The sequence below is a fragment of the Enhydra lutris genome, unplaced genomic scaffold, assembly GCF_002288905.1.
Source record: "Enhydra lutris kenyoni isolate GAN:26980312 unplaced genomic scaffold, ASM228890v2 scaffoldscaffold33, whole genome shotgun sequence".
In the NCBI taxonomy this organism is placed as follows: Eukaryota; Metazoa; Chordata; class Mammalia; order Carnivora; family Mustelidae; genus Enhydra; species Enhydra lutris.
The window spans coordinates 10,739,097-10,760,970 of NW_019154117.1; the positions used below are offsets into that span (position 1 = coordinate 10,739,097).

General features: G+C 48.5%; 1 protein-coding gene across 1 annotated transcript in view; it reads right to left on the reverse strand.

Moving 5' to 3' along the window:
• Nucleotides 1-21,874, reverse strand: part of LOC111153632 (amyloid beta precursor protein binding family A member 1) — a 59,861-nt gene that overhangs the window by 23,412 nt on the left and 14,575 nt on the right. The window contains exons 2-4 of the mRNA XM_022512776.1: nt 10,607-10,702; nt 5,852-5,891; nt 2,291-2,436 (exon numbers count right to left, since the gene is read on the reverse strand). Coding sequence (XP_022368484.1) covers nt 2,291-2,436; nt 5,852-5,891; nt 10,607-10,702 — 282 coding nt within the window. The remainder of the gene's footprint in view (nt 1-2,290; nt 2,437-5,851; nt 5,892-10,606; nt 10,703-21,874) is intronic.

The window sequence follows — 21,874 nt, forward strand, 5'->3', positions numbered from 1 at the left end:
AAATAGTCCCCCTCACCTAGGGCTTCCCGCGTGTGCATCCCTTAGACAAGACCCCCGTGGAGCTTACCAAGCCCTGCTCTTCTAGGTAGGAACCGGCCCAGTCAAACCCAGGAACCGCAAAGTATTCCTCTCACAGACCCTCATAAAGGCACGTGCCCCAAGCTCAGTCTCACCCTGTGCCTGCACTCACGTGGCCTGGACCCCCAGCCTGCGGCCCCCTTGAGGCATGCTGGCTCCTTCCTTGAGGACCTGTGAGTAATAAATGTCTCCATTTCCATTTCCCTTGTGCTCTTTGGTTCAACCATCTGGCATGTCAGGGCTCTGCTGAATAAATATTAACTTCACAAAATCCTAACGGGCTCTGTTTGGGAACTGTGGGACACCAGGAGTCAGAATGACGTCCCAACAGACTTTGGCTTTAGAAGTTCTCACCTGAAAAAAGTAGCCGGCTCTCTCATACAATCTGGGTGTTCCTGTTTTGAATGCTGTGCCTGGGACATCCTCAATTCTGGAATACTTTGGGGAGACCTAGAGGTATTTCTGCCACTCTTCAGGATAAGGGGAGACAGAAGGAAGCCCGGATGGGCAGCTCAACGGGAACCTGATGCTCCTTCCACCAGTAACACTGATGAGTCCAAAGGACCCAGAAGGTACAAAGTTCGTATGATATGCTGGCATGGGGTCACCCTGCTGGGGGCCACACCTCTCTGTGGGCAGGGACGGGACTTCCCTCGAGAGAAGTGGACATTCCTACTGTCAGTCATGCGGGCAGAGGCTAGTTCTGGGAGAAGACATGGCCACCTCAGCAGAGGGCCCTGGGGCGGCAGGGTCTCTGAGGCACAGGTGAGGTTCAGAGACCCTGGTAAAGTGGTGGAGCGGGTCCCAGACACCTGTAAGAAGCAAGCGGGCTCCTGTGGGCAGACGTGCCTCTTCCAGTCAGCAGAGGGTGGAAGAGAAACCAGCAACTCATGGCCCTTGAAGCCCTGAGGACCTGCACCTCGACCGGGCAGCAGGGGCCTGGGTCATCACAGTGAGGGCCTCTTGCCTACATTCCCAGTCCGTGAATAACATGGGAGTCAGCCTGGGCAAACGGGCCAGAAACACTGCCTTGAGCCCTACACGACCTCTGTGGTGCTTCCTCGCCCCTGGTCCCACCAGTGAGCCCGCGGGGGGCCCGGCTCTCCTGGGCACCCACCCCCTCACCCCCTTCCCTCCTGCTCAGGTCCATCCTGCAGAGTCGCTGGCTTGGCTCACTTCTGCTTGTGCTGCGGAGCCAAGGGGAAGGAGCTCACCTTCTAACTGGCCATTTCCCCTCCCTCCTAAGACCGTGGACAGCCTTGCACACTTGAGTAAGTGCTCAAGAAATACTTTCCCCGGATGAAGGACCGTAAGTTCCTATCTTGCCCTCATGCTTCTTCCTCTCTCCACAGGGCCACACAAACACCAGGAGGCAACAGGGAGTGTGTGCACAAGACCATATGGAAAAGGGACTGGCTCTCTGAGGACCAAGGGGATTTTGACCAGCTGAAGCCGGAAACGACCAAATCTGGTGAGTCCTAATCCGTTCCAAGTGGCCTGAAATCCCTGGTTCTGGGTTTTTCAGGGCTGCTATCCCTGGGGCTCTGGTAGCATTTTAAGGGCACAGGATGTGTCCCCGGAGCCTTGCGTCTGTCCAGGATTCCGGGTGGTCCCGGCATCGCGCTGATTCTAGAGCCCTGCACTTCCACGTGGGGATGCCAGTCCTGGCCGGCTCAGCCCAGCAGGGAATGGTTTAAACCAGATGGAAGGAGTTCCCGGATCAAACAGGCCTGCTCCTCTGATTCCAACAGGTTATGACCGGCTCAAACTAGTTTCAACTGGGGTAGCCCGGCACGGACTCATTCTGGTTAGGTCTGATCCAGCGGTTCGCAGTGCCGGAAGCAAACCAGTTCAATCTGGCTTGAGCAGGATCAGCAGGAGACCCCACTAGAGCCACGCGCTCCGGCGAGGGTTCAAGTCTAGGTCTGCAGAAATCCGGGAATAAGTCCTCACCCGGGAGACGGAATGCTCGAAACGACATCCCTCCTCACCACACCAGCTTCCCGAAGTTTACGTTCCTAGGTGCGTTTTAAGACTGGCCCTTAGGATCGCCCCAAATACCCAGCATTGATACCTCAGGGCTCCGGCACACGTGTTTTGTGTTCAGAGCGTTAGCAGGTGCGCTGTCCCCACCCCCACACTGGCTGCACGAGGTGTGGGGAGACCCGTGGGCACGGCTCAGGCCCCAGCGCAGCCCCTCGCAGCCCCTCACCTTGATCCTGCTCACGGCTTCCTGGGCCTGCATCATGCGGACGTTCTTGGAGGGCGTCTTGTCCGACAGCAGCTGGGTGGAGCCAAGGTAATTGGCAGCAAAAATGATCCCATCGATCAAGTCCTCCGGGTCACAGGGTCCGGGAACTGGAACACACAGAGCCATGGCGGTGAGCGAGGCCGCCCTGGGGCCGGGCCCCTACCAGAGCCCCCGGACCGCGCGGCGCCCCTCACCCCGCCGTGCGGTGGCAGCCCCGGCGGCCCCACACCAGACGCCCCGCGGAGTCCGAGGCGTCCCCCTGCATCTGCCTTCGCTCGCCCCTCGTTCTCAAAGGGAAGGAGCAATTTCCTCTTAATCCACGTCGCCCAGGCCACTTACTGTGAGAAGGGGCGTTTATTTAAATATGAAACGTAAAGTCAGTGAGAAAGGGTGTTGTTTCTCCCGTTAGACTGCGAACCCTTTGGGGACAAAGACCACGTCATGTTCCTCTTTGGTTCTCGTGTCTCATCCGTGTCTGTCACCCAGTGGGTGTCAAATAAATGGGTGCCAGACACGTGGCTAGGGGAGCAGGGGGGCTGCTTTGTTAGAAAACCTCGTTTAATAACAGTTCCTTCAGCTGCACCATCCCCCCCCCCTTCCCACTGTAGCTATAATGGGGAAAACAAACTGTATAAATCAGGAAAAGGGGTATTTGCTTCAGAATGTCCAGATTCCTAAATGACCTCTGACCCTGATTCTGGGAGGCAGAGGACAATTACCCCAGAGCTGGAGTCTCCTGCAGCCGACCTTGCTGACTCAAAGGCTCTCTTGGTCCCAGCTTGCCTCCATGTACAGATCAATTCCAAGGAAAGTCAGTTTTTCTGTTCTCAACTGACCGGCCTTTGAAATTAAACCTTAGTTTTAAAATATTTAAAATGGGGGCATCTGATCCTAACCGTGCCCATCTGTAAACATTACTTGAAATTAAAACATGTCTGGGACTAATACATAACTTTATAACAGATGCACCAAGAAAGGCTTTTAATTCTACAATGGAAACGTATGTATTTTCTTTGGCAAGATTAAAAATATACGTTTTTGGGGGAGATTAAAAATATACGTTTTAACCTACTGTTCAAACCTCAGGCTCTTAAATTAGATAACTGGAAATGGAAACAATTTGCTTTTTCCTTTTGGAAAGCTAATCTGAAATGATTTTTATTTTTATCCCCCAACATCAAGCTCATCTGGAGCTTAACCAGCTGCTTCCCGTGATAAGCTACTCATCAGGGTACAATCTTAAAATAATCTGATCATTTCTCTAAAGCCAAGGCAGTAGTTGAAACAAAGAAATTAACAGTGTTTTAGGAAAGATCTTCACAAAGCATCTGTGTAGTAAATAAATAAGGAAACCTGTTATTTGTCTTTTTCTAGATCTTTCCGAGAAAGTCTTCTGGACAGTTAACCTGCGTCCACCATGGGCCAGTAATTCCCCTTCTCAACAGTCACACGCTTCCTTTCCTGAAACTTCGCTAGATGTCAGAAGGATTCAGGGTATTTCCAATAGATGATTTTAGTTGTAGAGCAGGGAAGCGTTTCTAGCCAAAATAACACATGGACAGGTTTGCACCCACATTACAGTTCGTAAAAAGTAAAAGATCATCTATCTGTCTCCTACCATAAATTCCCATGATGGGTTTAAGTGTGATTTAAACAATCATTTTTGCCTAACCAGGCTTTGAAAAAAAAGATCTCATCTGGGATAGTAACTTCTAAAAACCTTCCATTTATTTCGTGAAAATAATGAGTGTTCAAAGAAGAAGAAGAATTAATGACATACTTCTCTATGGGACTTCCAGTATTGTCTATCCATCTCTGAGCTGGCTCTATTCCCTGAAAGGGTCCCTCTTCGACCATATTAAGTGTGGATCTGCAGATAGGTATAAGAGCAATCCCAGTAATATTTAAAGGACTGTACAGATGTCAACCAGGCAAGAGACAGAAATATTGGACCTAAATACACTGTAATCTGAGATACGATCTTAGGACATTTATCCTCCAGAGAAACTGATCATAATCAAACATCACTGCCACCAGATCACATCTGGGGAGGAAAAAGCCCTAAGTCCATAACTTCATATTGGGGAATTCTTTAAAAGTCAAAAAATTTAACATTATAATGGCCCTAAGTCGAAGAACTGCAGGTTTCATTTTGGCCTCTTAGATTGTGTGTTTCCTCTCGGGGGGCCTCTGTGTTGCTCTGCGGGTGAACAAGCATACATGTGTTATCGTCACACTCACGGGAATGCTGAGCCTGGCGGAACGACTAGGAAGAATGGAGTTTCCAAACTCCCGGAAACTCCCCAAGGAGCACTCGTGGAATTCTGGAGCCTTGCAAAAATGGCACAGATAATTTACAGGTCACTCAAGAAAGAGACCTGAGTAACTGAACGAAAGTCACGAGCCTGACCTAAGCTTCAGGAGCGCAGGGTCAGGAAGGTATGCGAATCCTGGTGACCCACTCTCAGGCGGTGGGGCACACGGATGGTTCACGCCCAGGATCCAAGGGCCAGACAGAACCTCATAGTGGTTTCTGCACATTCGCTCATCTCCAGAAAATCCTCTTTCAAGGAAATAACTAGCTACCCTACTGGAAAAACCATTTGCCATTGTCCCTGGCAGAGGATCAGTAGTACCTCTAGCTAAAGGGGGCATTTGTGTGGGTGAAGAATACGTACCCCATTTCTGTGGTCCAATCTTAACCTGGGGTGCCTTGCTTGGGTCAAGTTCTGGCCCAACTAGGGAGAATTTTATTTCCCTTGAGGTCTTTGCTTCCTGACTGGGTGCCCTTGAGCAGTGAATAACCTGCACAACCATACATGGCCATCCTGCACAGAATACTATTTACCAGGAGAGTCTGATGCTGTGGTATCAGACTGCCAGCTCACAGCCTGGCTCTGATCCTTCATAACTGTGCCATCTTGGGAAAGTTACCCACCTAGCATCTGGAGTAAGAATGCTTCAGTTCTCTCCTGCATAACACAGGGGTAGTAAGCCCACTTCACAAGACATATGTGAGGAGTCAATCAGTTATTATATGGAAAGTGTGTATCCTGCACAGAGTAAAAGCTTGATAAAACATTGTGCTTAACTCATCCAAGCAAGAGATGGGAATGACTGGGAAAGTCTTTTTTTTCCCCCCCTCTAAATTAAGAGGACCAAAATGTCTCCCTTAAAGTTCATTCCTACTCGAATGGTCCTTGATTGATATTAAGAGGTGTCCTGGAATGGAGATAAAGAGTCTTGGGTTCAGATGGCATATGACTGTCTCTAAGCTGGGAATAGCCCTCAGCCTCCCTGCAAATTCATGGACACAGTCAGCAAAGTTGGGGAGAGGGTCTTTGACAGGCTCAAGGCTACTGTTCTTTCAGTCTAAGATTCTAAGACTGTTAAGACTATGAGTGAATGACTTCATGGCCTTTCTTCCCCACTAGGGTCTCACAGCCCAGTGTTTCAAATATCCAAAATGTTAGGAGATTCATGCATGATTCAATATTCAATTACTTCCTTTTCAGCTCTTACCTTCAACGTAGGTGGGGAATGAAGCCAAGCTTTTTCTTGACTGTAATCAAGACAAAGAGGTTTCAAAAAGGGCAAACCGTGAGGAAAAATGCATTAACACAACTTTATCCATGCAACATGAAAAATAAATAAGTCACCAATGACAGATATTAGCCAGATGTCAACCATTTTTGGACACAGGAAGAAAAGTGCGAATGATCACATACATTTCTTACTAAAAGTTACCCAAAGCCCAGAACCTCTATTCCTAGTTTAGGTAATCTGAAAACCTTACATTCCACAATCAGAGAGATGTCCAACAGCTTAAAAAAAATATTCCACAGACCAAAACCCATAATCAATACAAAATAATACAAAAGGCTCAGTTTTTATTAAGAATCTGGGTTTCTAAGTGAAAACCTGCTGGATTCGTAAAAGCACCAACAACGTGATTATATGTTGAAATCAAGGATTCCCTTGGAGAATTTTATTTCCCTTGAGGTCTTTGCTTCAGTAATCTCTCATTGTGCTAAAAATGTTTGCTAGAGTTTTCCACTCCTCCTTTCACCACTTACTGGTTTAAAAATTCCATTATGTGGGTAATTATTATGTGTTACCTTCAAATAAGAACACATTAAACACAGAAGTAAACTGAAAAACCCAAAATTTCTTATACGAAGTAAGACCTCATAGCAAGGGTCAGTCTTCCAACAGCACCATCGGAAGTGGTCGTGATCAGCTAAGACCTTCTAGAACCTGACTGGACGGTGGTTTAAAGGCTCTCAGAAGAGCAACACTTACCATTTGGTTCCTTCCATAAGTGAATGCCTAAAGGTAACTCTGAGAGGCCCAAGAGTAGGAAATTCATTCCTGCTTTATCCAGTCACAGACTCTGTACTGGATACGTCTGGGGCAGGGTGATGTGAGCATTGCAGCGGGGTGGAGAGCTAATGGCAAAGACAAGAGTCCTGCACATGAGCAAAAAGGAAGGTTTACATGGCCAAGGAAGCCTAAAGATTTCCATTGTTAAGAATCTAGCAGGTACTGGGCATCTGGGTGACTCAGTCAGTTAAGTGTCTGCCTTCAGCTCGGGTCACAATCCCAGGGTCCTGAGATGGAGCCCTGTATCAGGCTCCCTGCTCTGCGGGGAGCCTGCTTCCCCCTGTCCCTCTCCCTCTGCCTGCTGCTCTCCTAACCCCACGTGTGCTCTCTCTCTCTAATCAATGAATAAATAAATCTTAAGAAGAATCAAGCAGGTGTTAAGTCATCACTTAAATATGTCCCTTCTAGGAAAAGGGGATCTAGTACAGCACAGCTGCTCAACACGTTGACTTGGGCTAATGGTGAACTCGGGGGTGCCTGGTGGCTGGAAGGGTTAGGGCCCAACAGAGGGCTGGGACACCATGGGAAGAGCTCCATCTCGTAGTACTGCGTAGAATGTCTTCACGGGGGAGATGGGACAGCAAAGGGAAACCAATCCACTTACCACTCGCACAATATTCTAAACACAGTAGTGTTAACCGTTACATGTGAAACAAACAAACAAACCCCAAAAACAAAAACAAAAAACCAAGGCAAAGACACCCAGGATTAAGACTCTTACTCAATTCAGGACAATGACAAGAATTTGACACTCATCACACAAGATACCAGGATGTGCCTGCCTGGGTGCAATGGTCCGTTACACCAAGGATGGTGGGTTTCTTATTTCAGAAGGGATTACCTTTAAGGAAACCAAAGAGACAAGTCCACTGGGAAGGAAAGATCATTGGCTGCTAATGCATTTACGGAAAAATGCACACCCAGCTAAGCTCCGTGCACAGGAGGAAAGACAACTCCCATTTCCATAGCGCTTTCCACTCGTTTTACTTTCCAAGTGAGAAGACAGGCCCAGGTGAGTGCCAGTGGCAGGACTGTCTAATTCTAGTTAAACACAAACAAACAAAAATCCCTAAGTTCATGGTATGCAGGTGGAAGTTAGCTTCCTCATAAAGACCGAAGACTTTAAAAATTATTATTCCCTACACCCCCACTGGCCTTGCCCTCAACAGCAAGGAGTCCGGGGGAGTGAGGGTTTCCTTCATTTTGTCAAAATGGGTTAGCCTCCAGGTACATCCAAGAAACGAATTCAGATTTTCTTGGGCCAGTAGGACACTTTACTAAATGCTAATCACAAGGATAGTCCCCAGATTTTAGCAGAAACTACAAAAGTATTACTTCAGTCTATAGTTCTAAAAGCTGCTGTTTCGGGTGCCTGAGTGGCTCAGTTGGTTAAGGAGTGCCTTCGGCTCAGATCATGGTCCCGGAGTCCTGGGATCGAGTCCCCTATCGGGCTTCCCCTGCTCTGCGCGGAGCCTGCTTCTCCCTCTCCCTCTGCCTACCACTCCCCCTGCTTGTGCTCTCTGTCAAATAAATAAACAAAACCTTAAAAAAAATAAAATAAAATCTGCAGTTTTATTTAGAGCCACAATGGAGGGCATTTGGTACATTTACTTATTCTCTATTCATAAGCTCATGACTGGCTTTCTTTAGTCTCTGCGGTAGTAAGTTTTTTTTTTAAAAAAAAAAGAGTTTTGAGAAATGAAAGAATCTCTAATTATTGCACACAAAGAAGATTCTCATCATAATTCTAAGGATATGCAGAAACGTGTGCCAAGTCCTGTAGGAATGGAGAAACTAACAAATTTGCCCGGCTTATTATATCTGATGAATAATCAAATATTCGGGTGTCTGATTAGCCCTTTGTTTTCTCACACGTGGACAGAAACGAACATCAGTTGATCCTTAATATCCAAGAATTAATAAAGCCACATTCAAGAGGATGAAAGGCCAGAATCTTTGGGATTTTCCAGGAGGTCACACTGAACCGTGTGCAGAGCCTGGAGATCTGACAGTTGGAATAAAGACGTGCAAGTTAGCTTATCTACACAGCATGTGCGTGGCCTGGGACACTTTTCACCTGGGGTCAAGAGCCTGGCCCCATAGGAGATCTGGTTTTAAATCCTGGCCTGACCACCTGTGGACCCTGGACCTCAGGTAAGTTCCTGAAGCTCTAGGTTTTCTCAACAAACAATGAGGACAGTGATTCCGACTTTACAGAATTATTATAAGGATTAAATGAGATACTACCTGTGATTTGCTTGGACAGATGCCTGAATGCTGTAAATGCTTAAGAAATGGTAACTCCCACTGCTGTTATTATCACTGTGGCCTTGACCCCTTTCTTCTTGCCTTTGGTTCTCACCTATCCCTGTACTATGAAGAAAAGCATACAGCAAAGCTGTGGGATCTGGGGTCAGCAGAAACAGTGACCTTCCTACTCCTGTTCCCGTGACCTAGGGTCTGAGGACAAGACCAGAGGAGGACAAAGTATTTAAATTCTAATGTTGGTGTCATTTCAGAGAAGGTCTCCCTTATGTTTGTTTGCTTTAAAAAGAACAGATTATTGAAAATTATATTTTTCCCTGCATGAATAGTTAATGGCGAATGGATGTATATTCAGTGATAGTTTAAGGGTATATTTTAATGAAGACTCCCTTTAGAAGTGATCTGCCACTCAGAGTTAAATGGAGATGGCTTTCTTCTCTTGCGTTTAGCACAATATTATTAACAAAAGGAAGGAAAATGAGGCAATCATTCATCACACGGCGTACCTCTTTCATGCCTACCCTCAGCAATGATTAGGGAGCGTCTGTATTTAGGGTGTGCTGAACCCACATGTGGACTCTGGCGTAGGCCACTATTTGCCCGACCCTGGTTCATAACTAGGTAGGGGTGGCATTTGGCTGGGACAACAGTGTGGAAAAGGCAGGGGTTCCCCTGTGGGAAGAGCATTTGTCTTTTCATAGCCCCAGGAACCTCTGTGGGAACAGCAGCATTTTCTCACTTCAGCATTCTCCGTGGGGGCTCAGGCTGGCCTCCATTGGCAGGGTGACCGTATGACTCACTGTCCAACAGGGGGACACTTTAGAGCTGGACAGTCTAGTCATCTTTAGCCACATGTGACTATTTGATTAAAATGGAATAAAATGCAAAATTCAGTTCTACAGTCCCACGAGCCACACCTCAAGAGCTTGGTAGGCACCTGGGGCTGGTAATGGCCATACAGGACAGCGCAGAAGCAGACGGTTTCCATCACTGGAGCATGTTCTCTGGGACAGCACTGCTTTAGAAATGCATATTTCCTGGGTTCACCGCTTATACAACAGGTGTGAACGGGAACCACCCCCGTAAGCCAGGACAAGCAGTCACCCTGCTGTCATGAAACTTATTCCACTTGTGCCTGAAATAAATGGGTATTTAAGAAACCAGCCCACTTCCCCAACCACATGGCAACCTCGTTTCAGAGGCTCGTAATGCCATGAGGAAGGATGCTGCTCTAGAGTTCGTAATATTCCATTTCCAGCACAGTCCAGGACAACTTTCCAGAAAGACTGGAAATGTTTTGTCATCTCCCCTGTCCAATACAACAGCCACTCCTTACGTGTGGCTACTGAGCACCTGAACAGTGGCTAGTGTGCCTGAGGAGGTGACTTTCTATTTATTAGTCAAAGCAGACAGCTGTGGCCAGCGACTATCAGACTGGACAGTGCGGCTTCCATCACTAAACTCCACGCTCGAGAGGAGAGGGAAGGATTTCTCTCCCTGGTGGTGGTGGTGGTGGTGGTGGCGGGGGTGGAGTTTGGGGGGTTTGTGTGGGAAGCTGAAAAAAACTCACACCAGAAGAAGAAGAAAACAACACAGGCTGGCGGCTTCTGAAACAAAATGGCTCCCTACCTCTTTATTCGAGGAGGCCTCCGCGGGGTCGCTGGGGTGGAGGGGTGTGCTCGAGGACTCTGCACCCAGCGGGGAGGAAGTGCCAGGAGACGGAGACTGGAACACAGCAAGGAAAGGACACAGTGAGTGTCTGGGGACTCGCAAACACCCGCAGGGGCAGGGTCAAGAGGAGAAAGCCCAACGCAAGGGCACAACACTTCTACGGGGAGAAAACTTGCCAGAGGAGCCACCAACAGTACCTAAAAGGCCTGGGTTTTCAGCGCTTTCTCTTAAATTCCCGCCATGTTTTCAAAGGAATCCTTGAAAGCTCAGCCATTACTTTTCCTCCTTAGGCCAAGTGTTTAAACAGAGCAAAAGCTGACACTAGAACTTCAAGCCCTGAATGAATAAAGCTAATGGGGAGACACAAAGGTCTGCGGTTTTTAAAATTCTTCTCACAGGGGCACCTGGGTGGCTCAGTGGGTTAAAGCCTCTACCTTCGGCTCAGGTCATGGTCCCAGGGTCCTGGGATTGAGCCCTGCATCGGGCTCTCTGCTCAGCGGGGAGCCTGCTTCCTCCTCTCTCTCTCTCTGCCTGCCTCTCTGCCTACTTGTGATCTCTGTCGAATAAGTAAATAGATAAATCTTAAGAAAAATAAAATAAGATTCTTCTCACAGACAAAGACTGTGGGTACTCGTTGTCTTAATAAAGTCACCTGCCCAAGAGGACCTGGAAATGACAATGTAAAAGCGAAAACAGGGATTTTCAGAGGCGGCTGGGACTGGTGACCAGAAACCAAACCACCTGTATTTCTCTCGTCCTGATTTCAAGCATTTTTTTCTCATTGAATCCACAGGTTGTGGAAAATTCAGAGAAACGTCAGCATCCAAACAATGGCTTGACCTCAGCTGCTCTTGAAACCGTTCAAAAGTCCTTCATTAAATGCTCTGTTTGGAAACAGGGTTAGAAGAACAGATGTGGAGCATATGGTCCTCATTGGGCATGTCACTGCCTCGGGTGGTGGCCCAGGCCGGCCTTGCTGGAAGGGAAGAGGAAGCCCCAGGCCAGGGCCTGACACACTCACTGAATGAGTGGCCAAAGCAAGCAAACGGGCACAAGAATGGGCCTGAGACGGGCACTGGAAACCCTCCCCAGCCGAGACCCAAACATTTCTGCGTGCCCCTGCAATCCTGAGAGGTGAAGGGAATCTTCAGGAGAACCACAGGGATGCTTTGGGATTCTGTAGCGATGGTCCTCTGAGAGCAAGCACGCACAGCTTGTGAAACCTGACGGAAAGGCCTAGAACAGAACCTGTGCAAGCATCTGTTCTCTGAGCAAGTGTGGCGTTGTGCGGGGAGCTCCGTCCTGGACGAAGGAAGCTGAGCTACACCCATGGCGGCTGAATCTGTTTCTCATGTCCTGCAACTGGTCCCCGTGGGGAGGCTGAGGCAGAAACTTCAGCTGAGTACCTCCACGGGGAAAGGTAGAATGTTCCACGAAATCAGTCGTGCTGAGTTGGAGCGAGGGCATGCTCATAGACAACGGGTCCTCAATGAGCATTATGGGAAATTCTAAAAAACATAAATCTTTTTCAGAAAGTCTGAATTATGGGAAAATGCAAGGGGCACCAAAGGAACTGAACGATGGGGATGTGGTGAAGGGCTGCTTTCTCCACACTGAGATGCTGCTATTCCCATCAGGCCTGGGTTTGTTTTCTGTGAGCCCCTGTATCTGATTCTGGGCAGGGAGGTGAGGACCAATGAGTCTCTTAATTGCTCATGTGTGGACATCGGCCTCTCCAGCATCAAGCCAAGGGGATGGGCGCAGGTAAGAGTGGCCATAAGGACCCCAAGCCCCACAGCCCCTGGATGGAAAACAGCCCTGCACGCCTTTAAAAAAAAAAAAAAAAATCACACACAGAATTTTTCATTTGGCCCCCGAGAGAGTGGAGGGGTACTGGCTGAGTTAGCTCTGTTTGTTCTACTCAAACACAGGCAAGTGAAGTCCCATGACATTTCAGCACCTTTACATTTTCCCAGTTTTTCAAATTTGAAGAGCTTCCTTAGATAGTGACATCTCTCCATTTCCCCCCAAGTCATTTTCTCTGTTGCAAAGATGTTAAGGGTTTGGTCCCTGGGAAGCTAGGATGGCTGGTTTTTCTTTAACTGCTTGGTTTCAGGGCACCTGGGTGGCTCAGTGGGTTAAGCCTCTGCCTGCAGCTCAGGTCATGATCTCAGGGTCCTGGGATCGAGCCCCGCATCGGGCTCTCTGCTCAGCAGGGAGCCTGCTTCCCTTCCTCTCTCTCTGCCTGCCTCTCTGCCTGCTTGTGATCTCTGTCAAATAAATAAATAAAATCTTTTTAAAAACCACAAAACAAAATTTAAAAAAATTAAAAAAATTAATTGCCTGGTTTGAGGACTGTGTAACACCTTCATTAAAAAAAAAGGGGGGGGGGAAACCTTTCTAAAGTTCCCAGCAGTTCTTATTTCCTTATCTAACCACTTGCTATCACAAATCTAAATTCTAAAAATGGATTCTCTGGAACACTGCAAACATCAGGTCGTCTCAGGATGATGCGGAAGGCAGGTTATCCAGACAGTAGGCTGTGACGTGGAAGGGGCAGGTCAGACTTCACACTGAGGCTAAGTGACAAGTGCCCAGTGCCTGCCAGGGAGCCCCGGAGAGGAGGGACCCACAGTGCCCTGCATCAGGGACCACGTCCCCTCAGTGCTCCATGCTCTAGCCTTCTGCATGCAAATGAGCTCATTCACTTTTCCTTCCACTTGCACGCGTAGTTAATGACCTCCTTCTGGAGAGTTCTCCCGCACTCTTGCCCACCTTCACTGCTGAATCTGAAATCGTGAGTCTTGCTGAAGCATTCTCGGACTCTATTCACTGTCCTGTTCTCCCTGATGGCTTGTGTCAGGTTTTGTAATTATCTGCTTATGTGTGCGTCTCCCCTGACCCCGAACTCTTTGGCAGGGATCTTGTCTTAATCATTTTGGAATCCAAGTGCCTGACCATGGGTCTCATAAGCAGCGGGTCCTCGGCAAACCTTTGCTGAGGAAATGATTTCAGAGTCGTTTCCAGCTTTACATATTTTCCAGCCTGTGGAAAGCAGAGCAATCATGGGTAGTTTTCATTCTTGTTCAGTGGTCAATGGTAAGCCCTTTTCTGATAGCCTTCTCGTGCTCTTATGTGTGGAATGCTAAATCTGCATTCTGAATGAGAAGAAAGGGGTCTTTGCCTGCAAAGATCTGACCTGAGCTCCAGCAAAGCTCTCCTGAAGCTCAAAGCTATATCCACATAAGGACCCCAGACGTGGGAGCCCAGCCCTCCCCACACCACTGCCGACAAAGTCAAGGTGGGCAAACAGCCCCCAAGGTCCCTAAGCAAAGTTAGTAGCATCGATTCATCCACAATGTCGCTTTAAAAGCCCCTTGCCCCTCTCCTCCAGCTTCCATATTGCCATACTCCACTCAAAAAAAGGAAACAAGACCAGAAATCTGAGAACACCTCCTCCTTTCAGAGAATGCACTGGAGGCAAAGTTTAACTAATAAAATATGATACACAAAGGAAGTCATTACCACGTATTTCCCCGGCTGAAGTCTCACGCCTGCTGGGTTGCTGGCTGCATATTCAATTTCAAGGAAATGAGACTAAGGACAGGAAGCAAGTGTGGGCTTGGGCATTCACTCCGTGCCACACAGGGCATCTAGTAGGAGGCATCTACAACGTCCAAAGACAGCTCGGCAACTCCCTGTCCTGGTTAATCACGGGACGGCCTCTTGAATTGCTGGTCCTCTGCAGATTGTGTTCTAGCACATTCTCCACCAGCAGAGTCTCAGTTTTACTGCCAGAGCTCCGGCGCTCCACAGAGCAGGGCTCTCAGCTGTAAGACTTCAGTCCGTCAACGCCAGGACGGGAGAGGACAGTCCCGTCCTTAGGCCAGAGATGGACTCGGGATGCAGAAGCGTCCAGAGGGAAAGCCAATCTCTCCTTTTATCTCCGATCAAACTGTTCGAGGGGCCAATGCTGTACTAAGGGTGGTAGAGGTGAAACAAACAGCTTAAGGAACTTTTCGGCTGTCCTTGCAGGGAAGAGGAGCAGGGCACAAATAACTCTCGTCCACTTACTCCTTCAACGGACATGTCCGTGCCTACCTCTGCTCTGCATATTGGCCCAAGATACAAGGAGGAACGAGATGGGTCCCGTCCTACATGCCTTTCCAGGTGATGGGCGTAGGCAGGGCTGGGACAGAGGGCTGTGGCAGGAATAGTCACCCATACGTAGGACATAGGATGCAAGGCTGGGAGGGAGCAATTCGGCTGGAGGGGAGAAAGGGGCGTATCAGCTTTATGGGTAGATGAGTCAATATGTTATGGTGAATCCCCAGTGCTTTCTGGGGAAGGTGATACTTCTGCTGAATCCTGAAAACTTTAGTATTCGTGGCGCAGGATAGGATGAGGAGAGGGAGGAAGGTTCTGGAAACAGAGCTGCGGCAGCGGAGCTCTGCAGGAAAGCAGGGGTTGAGCTGAAGGGCAAGGACAGGTCATCTGATGACAAGCAGCCACGTCTACTCTCTGCCCAGCAGGTGGGGTTTTCCTGGTGGGTCACTGGCCTGTTGTCCTCAGTGCAGAAGCTCAGTCTGGGCACTTAGTGACTATTTCCTCAGCTGAACTCAAGATCTAAAGGATGGAGAGAATGAGTTGTCACTTTCCGCTCTTCCCTTCCCGCCATCCTTTCTGCCCTGCCACCTGCACGAAGAGATGACATCCTGGAAAAGTCGATGGGATGACAATGAGAACACCCCGCACTAAAGGCAAAGGGGTCGCTGGCTCTTTCCAAATGGGTGGTGTTCTTTTCGGAAAGGCCTAAGGACAGAGTGCAAAGCAGTGACCGGGAGAGACATAGAGAGATCTTGAAAGACTCCTGGAGACATTTGAGTCAAAAGACAGAAAAATATGAGTTCCACCAAGACTGTCATTCATTCATTTCACATGGGAATTCTGACAGCATGCGAGGAGGCCCAGACCCCTGCCTATGTCCAAGGAGCCCCTGGCTCAGCAGGGTAGACAGACATACAAATACATACAAGGTGGCCTCTGGAAGCAGGGGCCACCGAGTCCTTGAGAACAGAAGTCACAATGACACAAAAGCAGTCACTACTGAGCAGACCACTCACAATGCTGGTGTCCACTTAACAGTCCCCCACCTCCAGCCTGAGCATCTCCCCAGCCCACGTCACTGTCAGGTGGTCTCTGTTGATGGTTGGGACCGTCTGGGGTCGCAAGGACCAGAGCAAAACAAAACAGAAAACCAGAAACTTGCAAGCGCACTGCAGAGTACAAGCGCAAATATCGCCAAAATAAAGAGAAAGCAGGATTTTAGAAAGTTGAAGTCGGCCCAGTTGGAGGACTGCTCACACCCGCCACAGGTGGCTGAAGAGTTGGTTACACCAGTTCACAGATTAAGCAGACGACAAAACAAAGAATGACGACACTAGAAGTGCTTCAAAGGAGCGTGACTGGAATATCAAATCATTAAGAGAGGCCCTTGCGAAAATGCATCAACCCTTGTGTGTTTTTGCTGAAACTGTCCTCTTTTTTTTTTTTTAAAGATTTTATTTATTTATTTGACAGACAGAGATCACAAGTAGGCAGAGAGGCAGGCAGAGAGAGAGGTGGAGGCAGGCTCCCTGCTGAGCAGAGAGCCCGATGCGGGGCTCGATCCCAGAACATTGGGATCATGACCTGAGCTGAAGGCAGAGGCTTAACCCACTGAGCCACCCAGATGCCCCAAAACTGTCCTCTTTCTGATTGGAAGGGGCCTTGCTGGTCATGCTGCAGAAGTCACAGTGTGACCTGAAGAAGGCTGTGCTAGAGTATGACTCAAGGGTTCTTTCTCAAAAAAGTTCCAACTTCTCAAATCAATACTCCTTTTTTGTTTTAAGAATTCACATACAGGGCGCCTGAGCAGGATCTGAGGAAGAGCAGGGAGGAGAGGCAACCTGCAGAGGCTGGGCAGGCAAGCCTCCAGGCTAGTGAACACAGATGCCATTCCTGCCCCAGTACTGGGGATTTGGGAGACCCCGGAGCAAAGCTTGTTGGTTGGCGGACATAAAAACTCACTCAGCTCCTAAGACACAGGATCTGGTCTTCAAATCCACCGTGATCTGGCTTTCTAGTACTAGAGTCCATTTCCAAAAGTGCCATGTGGTTTCAGGGAATACAAGTTCCATTGCTCCTTTGAGAAGGGCTGGGGTATTTTAAGCTTAGAGCGTGGCCGGACAAGGAAAGCTCTCAAGGTCTCAGCCCTCCAGCCCCAGCATCTGGACGACCAGCATCTCAGTTCTGCTCTCCCGCTCCCAGCTCTGACTCTGGCCAGTTACTCATCATCTCTGATCCTCCCGAGAACTGAGGACAACAGTCACCACCCACCACCAGGGCTTGCGTGGGGACTGATTGGGGACGACGCACACGGGACGTCAGCTCAGCGCCTGGGTACGCACAAAGTACGCACAAAGCCTCCCACCAGCATTTGACGAGAGTCTTTGAAGATTCCAACAGCAACAACGACTTCAGGCCACTGGGGAGAGTTCACAAGGACAACACGTACCCACGGGGATGCCTTCCTCATCTCATCTTCCTGCTTCTTTCCTTACTAAAATTTTACTCAGGGATAAAATTAAAAAGCACACAGAAGACTCTCTAAAACCTTACTATAAAGACTCTAAATTAATTTATAAGCCCCAAGACTCTTAGTGGCGTATTGGTAAGAAGAGCTCATTCCTGGCCACGGCCGGGGCTAGGTACAATGACCCTGTGCGTTTCTGGCATGCCCGCTGTCTCCCATCCGAGAATGGGAGGGTATTTTGAAATATGAGGGCTGAGAGTGATGCTATTCTGGTGACGAGGTTACAAAAGAGAATCAGGTGCATAGGCAAGCGTGAATTTGCAACACTGCCTGTGCACAACCACCACACACCAAGATCCTCTACTGTGATGACCTCGATTAAGGGCTCCGGCCGGCTCTGGCTATAACCTTGACAAGTCCCAGCACATGCTGATCCTTTCCTCCAAGGAAACTCAGTGACAAAAGTTTCACAACGAAGGGTAGGAGAAAATAATCCTTTAAGAATGACACAGTTTTACCACATCTATCTGGGACTGAATTATTTAGTAATTAACCGTGTCCCCCTCAAATTCACACATCAAACTCTAGTCTCCAGGAGGACAGTATGAGGAGGTGGGGCCTGTGGGAGGTAATTATGTTGGAGGGTAGAGCTCTCCTGACGTGATTAGTGCCCTTACAAGAAGAGACACAAGAGAGCCTGCTTCTTCTCTCTGTTCTCCACCATGTGAGAATGTGGCAAGAAGAACGCCATGTGCAAACTGGGAGGGGGTTGGGTCTACACCAGGAGCTGGCGGTGCTAGCACCCCGCTTTCAGACTTCCCAGGTTCTAGAACTGCGAGAAGTACATTTCTGTTGTGTAAGCCCCTCACCCTATGGTATCCTTCTTATGCAGCAACCCAAACTAAGATAATCAGACACTTTTTCACTAAGTACCTACTGACTCTCATTTTTTTGTACTGAAATGACTCTCATTTTTTAAAAAAGATTTTATTTATTTATTAGAGAGAGAGAGTGCGAGAGAGCATAAGCAGGGGGAGCTACAGAGGGAGAGGGAGAAGCACGCTCCCTGCTGAGCAGAGAACCCGATATGGGGCTCGATCTTCGGACTTTGGGATCAAGACCTGAGCTGAAGGCAGACGCTTAAATGACTGAGCCACCCAGGCCCATGACTCTCATTTTAAAAAACACTGTAAGAAGCTCTGAGCAGGATACTCCTCAACTGAAAAACTGTAGTGGTTCCTGCTTATGTTTAAAATAAATCCTAGGGACGCCCGGGTGGCTCAGCAGGTTAAATGTCCAATTCTTGATTTCAGTTCAGGTTACCATCTCAGGATCATGGGATTGAACCCTACATCAGCCTTTGCGCCCAGCTTGGAGTCTGCTTGAGATTCACTCTCTCCTCTCCTTCTGCCCCTTTCCTGTTCATGCGTACTCTCTTCCTCTCTCTCTCTACATAAACAAGCAAAATCTTTTTTTTTTTTTTTTTTTTTTTTTAAGAGAGAGAGGTAGTGAGAGAGGGCATGAGCAAGGAGGAAAGGGAGAAGCAGGCTCCCCACTGAGCAAGGAGCCTGATGCAGGGCTCGATCCCAGGACCCTGAGATCATGACCTGAGCCAAAGATAGGTGCTTAACCAACTGAGCCACCCAGGTGCTCCAAGCTCCAAGCTTGGTGGAGGTGGGGGAGGAGGAGGGGGCGAGAGGGGGGGGAGGAGGCGGGGGAGGCGGCGGGGGAGGCGGAGGCGGAGGCGGAGGCGGAGGCGGAGGCGGAAGAGGAGAAGTAATTCTAGACTCTGTACCTAAGCACTCCAAGGTTTAGCCTTAACTTCTTAGCTATTTTCCCCTCCCAGTTCTCCTCCACCATCAAGCCAAACTGAGCTGTTTTCTGCCTCTTGTATCAAACCTGAGCGTTTCTGGGCAAAACCTTTGTTCACGCTCTCTTCTGAAGCACACATGTCCACCAGTCTCCAAAGGCTCATTTCCAATGTTACTTCTTTCGTGGAATCTTTCCTAGTCTCTGGGTTGAGTGGAAGCCCTCTCCTATGAGACTTGCTTGGGTTCTTTTGGTGCCATTCTTCTGTACATCACTTCCTCCCTTAGGTTTTATTAAAATATAAATACTATAGAATAGTTTGATTACAATACTTTGTTTTTTAAGAGATTTTGAGACAGAGAAAGAGAACACGCATGGGTGTACATGATCTGGGGATCTGGGAGGAGGGGCAGACTCCCCGCTGAGCAGACAGCCTGATGTGGGACTCGATCCCAGAACCCCAAGATCATGACCTGAGCCGAAGGCAACCGCTTAACTGACCGAGCCATCAGGTGCGCCTACAATACTTCAATAAGCACTATGAAGGCAAGATGTGTGACTCATGAACTTTTACTTCTTTGAGTGCTTAATACAGGTTCTCCATAAAATATACAACAGGGGTTTAATAAATGTGTTGAGCATATGGAAGGATGCATGGACATCAGTCTTTTGTACCCAAAGAGAAAGGAAAAAAAATATGTTTATACACAAAGTCAGTTCTAAACCCCTGGAGCATTGCCCAGACGTGCTCACACGGATTTCGGTCCCCACGTGCAGATCACGGGCTCTTGGTCATGGTCTGATTCCTTCCCGGTCAGACATCGCTTGCTAATTATGCATCCTCATGTGAGCAGAACAGTAATGTGGACCCAGCGAGAACAAGGGATCTCAGAGGCGGCATTTCATACAGACTGTAATCAAACACTTGGTCATTCAATTCCTTATGAGCCCGAACATTCTGGTTCTATACCGAATTTCAAAGGTGTGGTTACCTGCGATGGGCTACGGTACCTACTCTGTTCCTTCTGGCAAACTTCTGTTTTGGGACCTGTGTGGGACTTCTCTAGTTCCGGCACCCCTGAAGAGCTTTTCCCCTATGCATCTTGGGTTTATCCAGCTTTATCCCCTTTTCTCAAATAAACGTAGACTGTTCTCCTTACTGATAGAAGTCATTTTAAATTAACCCTATTCCATGTTAGAGTGATAAAAAAAGAGACAAATATATGATTAAGTTTTTCTTGCTGCAAGATATATTTGTGCTTCTGAAAATTGAAACGGGTTAAGAAATCCGTAATTATTCACTCTCGATTCAAACTGTATTATCAATGCACATTTCTGTTTCCTTAATGTGGTGAAATAGGAAAGTTAGTATAGACATTGTAGGAGCATAATTATGTCATTAAAATGATAATAGCCTGGGCCTAATGAAGTGTTTTATATACACATTTATAATGGATTCAATTAATACCAACCGAATATTTGGAGATAACTGTTGGTTAAAATATTCTAACCATTTTCACTCTCTGTCTTCCCCCCCGGGGAAGGGGGGGTGTCCTCCCAACGCCGAGTCCCCACGTTGCCACTGCAGTGATGGCAAGACCTGGACCAGCTCGAGTCCCAGAGAGCCTTGCACTGGGCCAGTCTCTTTACACAGAGGGGCTCTCACTGTCCACACATAATTCATTTTATTACCATCCACAGGGCCCTAAACTTCTGAAGCCACGAGCTCAGAGGATTAAAAAAAAAAAATCTAAGTTAACTATTAACCAGTCATTGCTGTCAGCGGAGCTCACTGAGCAGCTGATAAAGCTGATCTGGAAACACAGGTTATCAGTTACCCCTTGAAAGGGCCTCCCTGTGTTTGAAAGGCAGGACACTGTAATGGAGAAATGCGGGAGTCTGTGTCTCATCTCCCCGGCACTACCTCTCCCAGACCTCCAGACCTGAGTTCCATAAGAGGAAAAAACCACAGTCCCTTTTAGCTTCTGTAAGAGATGCCCCTAAGAGCACACGGTCTGCTCTAACGACTCATTACCTACTAAGAATGATCCCAGTGCCACTCACAGAAGGCCTACTGTGTGCCGGCCCCAGACAGGGTGCGCGGGGCCCATTCCCTCACCTAGCAAAGCCATTCCTAATGTGCAAGGCACCAAGCTCCCTCGTTGCCATCAGCATGTTGGAAGCAAAAGACACAACACAGAGAACAAAACTGGAAACTAAGGAGCCCCGACACCACGATGTTGACGGAGGGAAAGCAAAGAGGCCAGCGTCCTTCTACCTGATCGACGCTCTCTCTTGAGCTTCCAAGCAACAGGCAATCCCGGCTACATTTGCTCCCACCCTGGGTGATGCCCACTCTCCCCTCATCCCTCCTGCTCCATCCCCATATTCCTAGGATGGAGGGACGTGCTGAAGATTTACAGGCTGACAGCCCCGGGAGAGGAAGACTGGAGTGAAGGGGGAGAGGTCGTTGTGAAGCCCTAGGAGCCACCTACCTCTTCTTCGTGACACTCAAACTGGTACATCCAAAAATTCTCCATCTTTCCCGGGGCTGCTTGGGGAGCAGGACCAGCCCTGGTGCATCCACCTGTGAGCTGAGGCTAACTCCTGACCTCAGGGCCGGGCTGGTGGGCTGTTTCCACTGGTATCCGATGCTCTCAGTCAATAATGCAACTTGTAACAGGAGAGAGGACCACCTCCCGGGGTGTCTGAGGCATCCGCGTTAACCCCTTGGTGTCTGAAGGGCCCCCGCAGTTGTGCGTCACTGGTCGGGTCCAGTCACCTGATGTTTGGGAGAAGGGGCCGGCCTACCCCTTCTGGCAGCAACGCCTACTATTTCTGGG